This window comes from Ischnura elegans, chromosome 9 (genome assembly GCF_921293095.1).
Source record: "Ischnura elegans chromosome 9, ioIscEleg1.1, whole genome shotgun sequence".
Lineage (NCBI taxonomy): Eukaryota > Metazoa > Arthropoda > Insecta > Odonata > Coenagrionidae > Ischnura > Ischnura elegans.
Genome location: NC_060254.1, coordinates 7,262,935 through 7,275,289, shown reverse-complemented (window position 1 = coordinate 7,275,289; position 12,355 = coordinate 7,262,935). Strand labels below are relative to the sequence as shown.

At 37.2% G+C, this 12,355-nt stretch overlaps 1 protein-coding gene across 1 annotated transcript; it reads left to right on the top strand.

The window, feature by feature from the left end:
- Positions 1-7,094: 7,094 nt before the first annotated feature.
- Positions 7,095-9,532, top strand: LOC124166026. Its single transcript, XM_046543601.1, has 4 exons — positions 7,095-7,128; positions 7,321-7,480; positions 7,633-7,732; positions 8,048-9,532. Exons 1-4 carry the CDS (start codon positions 7,123-7,125, stop codon positions 8,097-8,099), a joined length of 318 nt encoding a protein of 105 aa, XP_046399557.1. The 5' UTR covers positions 7,095-7,122; the 3' UTR covers positions 8,100-9,532.
- The last annotated feature ends 2,823 nt before the right edge of the window (positions 9,533-12,355 follow it).

Sequence of the window (12,355 nt, the reverse complement as noted above, 5' to 3'; positions counted from 1 at the left end):
GACATTCGTTAAAAAGTGTCTCGCGGATAATCACACGCTTTCAGCTCCAACATTTTTCGACCCCTCCCAGTGAGAACTCCGCATTATCTCGGACTCCGAGGGTAGTTGTGCTCCCTCCTTCCCGGGTTTACGACAATACCTGTGGCATTGGTTCGAGGTCAACTCATGGGTTGCTTATATGTGTTTGGCACATGGATAATTGTTTCTTGCACGTGAATTGCAGACTTTGAATTGAATTCCTCATTTTTTCTGAGCCTTGTCAAATTTTAAACGAAGTTCTAAGGTCAATATTAACGCGTTTAATGCAGCATCAATTTCCATGTTGATGTTTATAAAGAACTCGAAATATAAGTTAATATTTATCGTAAAATTTCGTTTAAAAATTGTAAACGCTGCTCAAAAGACAAAGAATTCAATTCTTAGTTTATATTTATTGAGAAAATAACAAATATTTATTTTGAAAACTGACTGGATAAACAATTGCATGACCGCGGTCCCTTTTACCGCTAAGAGGGGTAATAAAAGACGAAGGGTCAGGGTAGTTGCTCCCGAACTCTGAGGGTAAAGCCTAAACCCCGCAGTATTGGGTCCCGAAACAAAGACGTCATACACCCGCGACCGTCATAAAAGAGGGAAAGCTGGGAAACGTATATATTCGGCATTCGATCGCTTGTGTAAGAAAATCTCCGACAAAAATTTACGGCTTTCGACTCCCGGGTCAAGAAAAGTCCACAAATATATTAACGTCTTTAGTAGAGAAAAGATTAAAATGTACGAATATTTGCTTTTGCAATTTTAAAATTGGTGAGATTCATATATGTCGTGAAAATCCTAAGGAAAGTTTTTTTCGCAGTTTTACTGGTTTTACTTTTGACTTTACATCCGGGTGACCACGTTTTTCGAAACTAGTGTCTTTGCGAGTGTCAGTTGAGGCTAGTGCGACAAAACTATATTTACTCTGAGTAAGCGGTAGTGTGGTTATTTTACAATACTTGATCACAATTATAATATCCTTTAATATAACTACGTTACCCGTGCGTTACTTACCAAGCACGAAGAATTTGCTGTGAAATTGTGCTGCTGGTCTATCCATCTCTTGGCAAGGTAAGTCATGCTACTGTACAGTAGTGTTATTTACTAAAACATATTGTTTGGGGTGGTGTTATCTACAATATATATTTTGATGATTTTAATTATTCGTTAAGAAGTCGTTCGTATATTCTGAGCAGTTTGTGGTACAGTAGACTCCCGACTATCCGGCTGGGGTTTATCCGGGTTGCGGATTATCCGTAATGATTTTCACTCTTGATCAATTTTTTTCAATATTTATAAAACATAAAATCGGACGCAAAATCATCGGAATTGATGAATTAATGCTAGGATACACCGGGCTTATTATTCCCATTAGAATCCCCTTCGTAAAACGGAAGCGATCGCGCGCTAGCTGCATTGACGGGAGCACCGTTCCTGTTTTCCAAGCCTCGCAATGCGTGACCGCGCTCCGTGATCACGGATACACGTCCCGCAGCAGTTTGCAACCTGGGCAAGTTGTGCGAGACGTGACTACGTGGCGTGGTGCCTGACAGAGTAGTTTCCGACGTCGAGCAGTGGTTTCGAAGCATTCGCGCAGACCACTTTACTGTATCCGTGATCACACAGCCACGGATGTGTTATTTTCGAAACCAAGCCTTATATAGAGCATTAACCCTTTCGCTGCTGTTCTATCTCCTCACATGCGGCGAAAAGGTTAAAATGCGTTTCGTGGGCCCATGGGATATGTACTTCAATAATGGGCGTGGTACACCCTCGGAAGGGTCGCTAATCCGCGGCCCTATCCTCGAAGTGCTAACCCACGCAGGGCCGTCTCATCGTCCCTCCCGAAAAGTGGCCGCTGTGACTGCAATTTTAAAATCAACCAATCAATCCGATCATCAAAAAATTATTGTTTTCATCGCACTCCTGCCAATCAAGCAATCAAGCACGTCTTTCAACCGTGTTTCTACAATGAAAAAGATTTTGTTAAATTTGCTAAAAACGCGTGGCTGCGAACAACCGGAAAAATGGTCATTTTAGCTAAGTTAAAAAAAATCGTTATTTTTCATTGCAGAAACACAGTTCAAAGACGTACTTGATTGCTTCATTGGCAGGAGTGCGATGAAAACAATCATTTTTTGATGATCGGATTGATTGATTGATTTTCAAATTGCAGTCAGAGCGGTCACTTTGCGGGAGGGAGGCTGCCTGCTGGTAGGGTCGAGGAGACGGGTCCTGCGTGGGTGAGCTAGTCGGGGATAGGGTCCTGGATTAGGGACCCTTCGAAGTGCTTCAGCGAAAGTGCTGACCGCATGGTGGGGAGGAAGAGAAAGTACGTCCACAGCAGTCTGCCGTGCGGACGTACTATAGGTACGTTCACAGCAATGAAAGGGTTAATAATACGAGTAAAACCATGTTATCGCCGCTAAAAAGATCGCGAACTGGCAAAGAAAGCTCGCATTGAGTCCGGGAAGCACTCTAAAATAACAGAATACCGGCATAATTAATATTATATTGTTTGTTTTAGGTAAATTAATAACATTGCAAGAAACTTAAGTAAAAGTTTGGGTTACCCGGGTTATCCGATTATTCGTGCCGTCTCTCCCCCGTCATTAGCATCGGGTTAATCGGGAGTGTACTGTAGTGTGCTATCTGTTTGCATCAAGGACTCACTTTTATTACTTGAAAATAGGATCTTTAGAAACCGATGTGTTTTATCTTACAACGTGGAAAGAAGTAGATGACTTTGTTAAGAATTATTGGAAACTCTTCTGCCCCTATTGTTGCATCTTCTAGAGACAGAAGTTTAGTTGTCAAATGGCAGACTACTATGAGTTTCATAGTTTTAGAGATGCCCTTAGAACTAAAAAAAAACAAACTTAAATTTACCCTTAAGTGATATTATCCCTTTCAGAATATTGAAATAATTGCAATACCATGCCGAGGAGGAGTAAATTCTTGCATGAGTTATCTTCGAGGCAGTTGAGGAGAATAGCAAGTGCTGCTTCCAAAAGAAGACTTCAGGAATTCTTTCCTTCCGGGCCTTCCTTGGTACCTAACGCTAGGGAAGTGATCGTCACCCATGATTCACCTCTAGCTAATGTATCTTCCCTTAGCAGCAAAGTATCTGATGACGAAAATTCTAACGCCCATGTGTGTGAAAATAATTCTCCGATATCGTCTTTGAAAGAATCCCTGGAGTGTAATAGAGAAAAATGTGATTTGGAGTCATTAGAATATGGCTCTGAAATGTCATCAATGGATAATAGCCACCCAAACTTGGAGACGACTAAAGATTCTGAGATTTATGGAACTGAAATCGCACAAGATGAGATTATTTTAAATTCATTTGCATCACAACGTGAGAGTCTCTCTATTGATCTGGCTCTGTGGGCAACTGAGGAACAAGTAAGTCACTCAGCTCTGTCGAAGTTGCTACAGATTTTAAAACAGCACGGTCACAATGATATGCCTTGTGATTCAAGGACACTCTTAAAAACCCCCAGAAAGAGTGAGATTAGGATGGTCTCCCCTGGCCGTTATTGGCATAGAGGGCTCCAAGCTGGAATCAAAGATGTTTTATCTAATTATCAAGGCCAACAATTGGAAACAATTGAACTTATTGTTAGCATAGATGGGCTCCCAATATCCAAATCTTCTAGTAGCACAATTTGGCCAATTCTGGGCTCTATTTATCCATCAAAAGAAGTTTTTATGATTGGTGCATATCATGGCAACAAGAAGCCTGACAAGTGCAATGAATTTCTAAGTGATTTTGTTGAAGAATTTATCAGTCTACAGCAGTCTGGTATTAATTATCATGGTCACATTTGTAACTTAAGACTGAAATGTATTGTATGTGATGCACCTGCTAAAGCTTTTGTGCTCAGTGTTAAGAACCATGGAGGATATTCAAGCTGCACAAAATGTCAAGTTGAAGGTACTTATTCAGAGGGTAGGGTGTGTTTTCCTGATTTAAATGCACCAAAGAGGACGGATGAAGATTTTGTTTCGAAGCATGATGAAGACTACCACCAGGGTTCTAGTGAACTTGAAAAAATAACAAACTTTGGATTGGTGACAAATGTCCCCCTTGACTACATGCACCTTGTTTGTCTTGGGGTGACAAGAAAAATGTTATATTTGTGGTTGAGTGGTGACCTTCGCTACAGGCTCAATCATTTAAAGGTTAAATGTATTTCTGAAAAGTTGGAGTGTTTGAGAAGTTATATTCCTTGTGAATTTGGACGTAAACCAAGGAGTTTAGAATATGTTAAACTCTGGAAAGCAACAGAATTTCGCCAATTTCTTCTATACTTAGGTCCAGTTGTTTTAAAAGCTTTCCTGCCATCAAAAATATATCATCACTTCACATCTCTCTCTGTTGCCATCAGGATTATGTGCAGTGCAACACATATTGCAACTCATCTGGTGTATGCTGAGAAATTGTTGCAGCATTTTGTGAAGTCATTTGGTGAAATTTACGGTAAACACCTCATGTCCCATAATATTCATGGGCTTATTCACTTGAGTGAGGATGCCAAAAAATTTGGATGCTTAGACTCTTTCAGTGCATTTCCATTTGAGAACTACATGCAAAAAATTAAGAAGCTCATAAGGAAGTCAGACAGGCCACTGCAGCAAATACACCGGCGCATAGAAGAAACACAACTTTCTGGCCATAGATTTCCCTCTAGAACTTCAGTTGGAAAACTTGATGAGAAATCAAGACACTTTAATGGCCCTTTGTGTAGTCTGAGTGGAGCCCAATACAGGATATCAAATATTATTGGTGGTGAAGTGAAAGTGAATTCGAAGTGCGATGGATTTTTGTACACTGCTGATGGTGTAGTTGTGTTTGTTAGGAATTTGGTATTATCAGATGAGAAAATTTATGTAGTGGGTCAAGCAATGGAGAAGAAAAGTGAGCTATTTACAATTCCATGTAAATCCTCTGTGCTCAATATATTCCTTGTTCACAAAGAACCTACACAGAAATTATCATTGTGGGGAATTGATCAAATTTTAGGAAAGTGTGTCCTTCTTCCCGTTGGTGATAATGAGTTATGTGTATTTCCTTTGCTCCACACGAGTAATGTGCGATGAAATACCCATTGAAATATGATTGGATGCTTTCCCGGCAAATTATGTGGGTGAACTGTTCTCGCGATTCCCACCGGGTTAATTCTTTCATAACGACCAACGTTTCAAGCTCCATCTCGGTGCTCATCATCAGGGCTGAATGTATATTGGCATTGGCCGTTATGAAAGTTTAACCCGGTGGGGATCCCGAGAACAGTTTACCCATAAAATACCCATTGTTTACAATAAAATTCAGTCAGGAGGAGGCTAAGAAAACAGTTAGAATAGTAGTAAAGGTCACACTCACTTGTGGGCTATGTTATTGTTGTCTGTGAGTACATACTCTATTATGTGCTTTTAAGTTGATTGGTATGCCTTTCTATGCTAAAAACTGACCAATTCACAGCAAATGTAATTTTCGTAATAGGATGTCGAGAGCAGATATGCAATTTGCTATTGTCGAGTTTTTTGATGGACTGCAAATCATCCCATCAAAATGGTTTGTGGATGAGAGCCGAGGAGAAGCATTTTTCCCATCATATTCTAATGATAAAAGATACTATAAGGCTGTGGAAGCAGTGGAGGACCCTCAGAAAGGGTGGTTGAAGCACCCCATTAAAAAAGTTTGGGGTTATGCAAGTAAGTAATCCACTTCACTAGTTTAAAATTTAATTTTAAGCTTAATGCAACTCCTATGTTAAAGTGCAACTCCTAAATTAAACTTTTATGTTTAGCTTTAGTACATTTTATTTGTTCTTATATGCAGTTTTCTTAATCAATCTGTAGGAAACATGGAAAGGGGACGGGAGAAACTGAAAGAAGTGGAATTTTTTTCTGACATTAATACTGAGCCAGAAGAGACTGAGAAGAAAAAAAGAAGAGAGAGAGCTGCTTACAAGATAAGAGAAAGAAAGATCAGAGAAAGAAAGTTAAGCAGTGATTCAGAGGAAAGAATCGATTCCTCCTCTGATGAAAATGGCCTGGCACCATTTCCCTCCTTCAGTGACACTGAACTCAATGAAGGAACTCAATCAGTGAAGTCAGCAGGTAACTTCATAATTCTTATATTTGAAGTGCATAGTGATATGAAAGGGACATGGTCTTTTTGTATTTTGTGACAAATTGTGGTACATAATGCCACCATAAAGCAGTCACTATTGCTCTTTTTCTAACAAAATATCTCTGAAATAACGAAAATGTTCATTCACCCCTAAACTGGGTTGCATCTAATTATTGTATTGTTATGTTCTGTAGGAACTGTCACTAGAGTTGCAGAACAGTTGGAAGGATTAGATGGCAATAATGGGAAATGTGGGGATAAAAAGGGAAAGAAAGATCAAGCTGCCCTCAAGAAGAGGAGATTATCTAGCAATGAGGAAAGTTCAGGAAGTCTTTCCTTTGACATTGTAAACAGTGCTCCATCGTCTTCTCTTTTATCCAGAGAATCTGAAAAGGCCAATTCATCTGGTAAGCTCATGAAAGAAGGAAGCTCTTAAAAGACTAGCAGTAGTGTAACCTCATGTGCGTTTTTGGTCGGAAAGGAAGAATATGCATACATTTCATACAAGCCATCAAGCCTTTGATATGTGCTAGTAACTACAAAAATTCGTATTGCTTGAGTTCAATGTCAAATAAGAATATTTCTTTATTCTAACATGTATCATGAATAAGTAAGTTGTAATAAATGACGTAGGAAAACAAATGTGACAGTTGTTGTGTACAGCCATGGTTAGAGGAGTGAAAGTCATTGCAACTTTTATTTCAATAGGTAATGCAGATATCTTACGCCTCCTTACTGGCCATGGAGTGAAGCTGAACACCATAATATCTACGCAGAAAGAGATTATGACCAGGCTTGATCGGCTGGAGAAGAAAGTTGGAGGAGGTTATGCGGATGAAGGAAGAGAAGACCATAACCATGACATGTCAGAATTGTTTCCTCTTATGTCTTTGAAAGACGTGGAAACTTTTGTGGAAAAACTCAAAGTAGAAAAGGAGCGGCGCCGAATGGTTGTAAGTTGTTATAATTTAAAAATCTTTGACAAAAAGTTAACATTAGTACTCCATGTATCAGCTGGTAAATATTGTGGTGACACACAGAGATTAAACCCTATTATGGATGCTTTCTTCTGTTGGATACATTTACAATTTCATTATGTAATTAACTAACCTTAATTATATTAACATCTTTATATATTTTAACAGGTGGACCATTTAAAAACTATTGGTGGCCGAGATATCAGAAATGCCATCTTCAGAATGATGCCATACCTTTTAGGCAATGAAGTAGCCGCGCTCTATTCGTGGAAGGGAGGCAAAGGGAAGATGATATTCTGCCAACTGCAGCTGAGTAAAATTATCATAGGTAATTATTAAATTTCCTGTGAGACAAGAAATAAGGGAATCATTTTTTTGTCCTTTCTCCGGAAGATTTCAACCATAAAGAAATATATGGTAATTTTATTTTTCAATATGTATTTATGCATTATTAACTGTGTTGCTTCTTTTTATCTTCAGATGTAACGAGACAACAGTTCAACGCTACGGAACATGAAACATCCGAGCCTGTTAAGAAGTGGCTGGCTAAAGCTAAGGAAAGGATTGAGAGGGGGAAGAAGTAAGTTATGATAAATGTACTTTCAGTTAATAATGTAATTGGTTGACCTATGGATTGCTATAGTTATGTGTATCTCAATAGATAAAAAATTCTCTGTCACAGTATTTCGCTGTTTAGCCATGGATCTGTTTCAAATATTTAATATCCTTCTTTATTGCTGCTCATTTCAAATCTATTTCTGATTCAAGTAAATATGAGAATCTTAATAAGTCAAATGAAATATCACTACAGAATAGTATTGTGCATGGAAATTAATAATATTTAGTATTGTATACTTTGCATTTACATAAATTATTTTTTCTTTATTTCTCATAGGAAGGCAATGAGTCAGCCGTTGCAAAATGGAGATAGCGAAGAAAACAATTGATTCAATGGAGGATGAAAATTTGTAATTAGGTCATAGTAAATGGCAAATTAAAATGCAACTAAAAAGGGGAGACCACCTATCTTGCTCCACCTTTTTTAATGCCTATATAATTCCAAAATAATGCAGCACAGTACAGATTGGTCGGTTGGTGTAGTGATGAGTGCCTCTATTTGGCTCTCATCCTTGGGGCCAGGGTTCGAGGCTTCATCACAGCAGTATATTTTGTAGTCTTCAATTTAATCATGCGGCAACAAGTATTTCACTAATTTTAATTGCAGCAAACATAAGCGTGAGAAAATTTTTTTAGCATCACAACGGCATTTATGTATTTAAGCAGTGTCATTTCGAACGGGGAGCTATGAAGACTACACTTGCTACCATCCTCAAAAACATGAGGAAAGGTTAACGGTGGGCAATGACTGTGGCTTTTTTACAATAAATTACATTTGTAGGTGATCCTCTTGTTATTATGCTGGAAGGTTGCGAAAGATTTTGGGAAGCGGTGAGCACAAGACACAATTTGGCGTAATTGTTGATTTTAAATAATCAACCTTTATTCCATCCTATTTTTAATTGAACTAATGTTTTGGAATGGCTCTTTCAGTATGTGCAGGTACTTGAAGTAAACTTTGGAGTAATGTGAATTACAAGTATTAGAGAGATATGGCAATTTATATTTGTTTTGTGATCTTATTTATTACATCTGCACTCACATTGCTGCTCACCCTGAGCCTTAACGGAATGTGCTTTTGGAAGAAAAGTTTTTCGTTTTTAATTTGAAAGTAATACAAAAAATTAACATTTTAGCGCACACCAACCCTTCTAGTGTAGTGTATGCTACCGTCATATCTCCGCGTCCGTAATGACTCTGCTTAAATACCTAATCCCCGTTATGATGATAAAAAAATTTTCAAATTAGTGAAATACTTGTCACCGCATGATCAAAATGAAGACTACAAATATTACTACCGTGACCAAGCCTCGAACCCTGGCTCCCAGGATGAGAGCTGAAGACGCTCACCACTTCACCAACTGACCCATCTGAACAGTGCAATGTTATTTTGGGAATATCGCTCGTTAAAAATACCGCTCGAAACTTAATTAATTGCAACCAAGCTAAGGCCCATTCAGTGTAACCACTATCAGTTCAGAGATGTGTCCGCCATTTCAAATGCCATAAAAATACGTCATCGAAAAAGGCAGAGCAAGGTACATGGTCTCCCCTTATTAGTTGCATTTTAATTTCCAACAGGTTTTATTGGGGAAAAGTTGTTCATCTATTGTTACTTAGGGCCCCTCACAGACGAATATTCAGCTCCAGGTAAAGAAATAACCACTAATTAACAGTACTTTTTGGGGTATATTACCTCACATTGAGGCCTTCCATTTGTTCATACCTTTTGTAATTTGGTTATAATAAATGGCAATTTAAATCCAACTAAGTAATGAAATATTATTTAATTTATAAATCCAAAGAAAATGCATTTTCCTAATTCAACCCTCAGCAATGCTGAAATATCCATACAGAAGGCTGGCATAATTATGGGATTTTTGTATTTCTTGGAATAAACACCATGTTTCCAGAACATCTTTGAGATATTCATGGCATTATTCCAATAGAAATATCAATATATTCTTATGGTGATTTCCTGGGAATATTCCTGAGGAATATCCTGGGAATATTCCTGAGGAATATCCTGGGAATATTCCTGAAGGAATATCCTGGGAATATTCGTGGACTATCCCCAACAGCACACATTTGGATATACATAATGTATTTATATTGTATTTTCATGGGTCACATACATATTTATTTTTGTTATGTATAACATGTGTAATACATATGTATTATTGGATGTATTTCCTTTGTATTCATACATATGTAAAAGTGGTACGTGTTACACGATAAATACATTTGTATTTTTGAAATTTGAATACTTATGTAAATGTGGTCAAAAATACAAATGTAAATATCGTGTAACACTTACTACTTTTACATATGTATGAATACAGAGGAAATACATATGTAAATGTGGTCAAAAATACACAAAATATACATTATGTATATTTCCTGTAATTTTTGACAGGTGGATTTTCGTGGCGTCTAGTGAAATGTTCAGAAACATTTATGCAGAAATAATATGTTCACTGCAAACGCCAGATTTCCTCATTTCAATGATCATTCATCCATTCGAATTTATACCCAGGAAGCTTAAAAATAAATCATATACTGATCGATGTGAGCAAGGGTAGTATGGCGACCATATTTATGTTAATTTGTAAATGCACGCGAAATACAGACGTATTACATATGTAAAATTCAGTTTCCATCCGCGAAATATACACATGGAAAATGGGTCACAATACATGAAAAATACAAAAAATAGTTCTTGCACAGCGCAAAAGTAAAAGCGAAGTTTAATTTTTTAAACAATATTTTAAATTAACTGTTTAAACAAAAAAATTAAATTCTCAATTCTGTCGCAACAAGCTAGGGAAGTGAGTGGGAGTGATAATCTCGTTAACAGTTAGCTCGGCATTTCGTTCGAGACTACGAGAACGTCAAGAACGTGCTGTAGGAGGAACTCCGGCTACTGATGTATAGTTAATTTTATATTTGTTTGTATTATTATACGTATTGGAAGAATTGACATAGTGTTTTAATCCTCGATAACCGGTGCGTGTGGATGGTGCGCTCAAACCGAAGCTATGTTTTGCTGGAAATGTGCTTCAATCCCGCACGTTATTGCGATTCGTGCAAGCCAGCTCCAACAGTTTCCTGTCACTGGATAATTAAGGTAAGGTATGATTTATCTTTTATTATATTGTACGCATAAATAGACTACATTAATTATGTTATTTGAGTATATTTGGATACAACTACCACATTGACCACATTGCGCCAATAGAGGTAATTATTTTGTTTATGTTTGGCTATTGTTTTCCTTTTTTGTTGAGTTATGTATCGAGGAGACTGGTGTCCATTGAAGTTATATGGTAAAACATAGTAATGTCAATCTTGTACGTATAAATTAATAGATTATGCGTCGTATAGTAATTCCGTGCTTCGCGGCTGAAGTTACATTTTTCTTCTCTTAATTAAGAGCAGAAAAAATTGTTTAAAGGAATGTTTTCGTTCACGTGTAAGTTGTTTTATCGCTGTTTATTACCACAACCTACTGTATTGTAGTTCTTGCATTCCTAGTTATCCTATGCTTTAGTCATAACATCTTTGACCTTAGACTTATCAGCGTAGCCTTGTCACTAATAGATTCCTCGAGGTTCCGAGCGGTTTTGCCCTCTACTTCTAATTATTTAACGAGCAAGAAGTATTGGTCGTGTAATATCGGTTCCCTTAAAGCAAAATGTAATATTTCTTTCATCTTGAAATGCAGTCAATCAAGGTGCATTTCGTCATTATTATTAACACAAGATAAATACGTAATTTTCATGCGAAAGTTTGTCATTATATGTAAGAAAGAGGTGCGTATGGGCCAAATTAATTAATTATAATTTTATTTTCATGCTCTTTCGCGCATACCCAGGAGGCGACGATGTAAATAGCTTGGCCTGGACAAGAGGAGAATGGATTACGGAAAAGACGACGAAGCAAAGCCAGAAGACCAGGTGGAATTGTTAATACCGAGGTAAGGTTTGAGGGAAAAAATTTTTTTTATCCATGATGGAGAGGTTTCTTAAAGTTAAGCCTGAAATTATCGGTTATGTATGAAATTTATTTGTTTGAAAATTTGATATCACAAGTTTATATTTTTTCAGTGTGAATCATCCGATACTAAATCATGGTACTAATAAATTAGTATAATGTAATAAATAAGCATACCAATGGATTCACGTTTTCCCTAGTTAATTTATATTTAAAAGTAGTCATATGATCTTTTCTCATATTTCTCATTCTTCTTAAGAGAAAGGCTATTAATTTTGTAAAATGAAAGCATATCCCCAAAATATATGATTTCTCAAAGGACAATGTCAAATCTGTGCTAGCTGGGACCTCGACATAATTGGTAAATGAAAAAATTTAAAACTTATGTCTGGAACCTAGCAGAGAAGCCAAACTTTCATTTGCATTCAGAATACAGAATTAGTACTAAAATTACAGACTTCACAGAATTCAAATTGAAAGGCCTTGAGCTCCTATTCAGATCTTACAAAAAGATATATTTTTGCATGACTTTTAAACTTGACTTCTTCTTTTCTCCTTTCAGAAAGTGGTTAATTGTGCAGAGTTGGTTTCC

Coding starts and splice junctions, on each gene's coding strand:
- LOC124166026 (XM_046543601.1), top strand. Junction 7,481..7,632: donor GCTGAGTAAAATTATCATAG/GTAATTATTAAA, acceptor TTTTATCTTCAG/ATGTAACGAGACAACAGTTC. Junction 7,733..8,047: donor AGGATTGAGAGGGGGAAGAA/GTAAGTTATGAT, acceptor TATTTCTCATAG/GAAGGCAATGAGTCAGCCGT.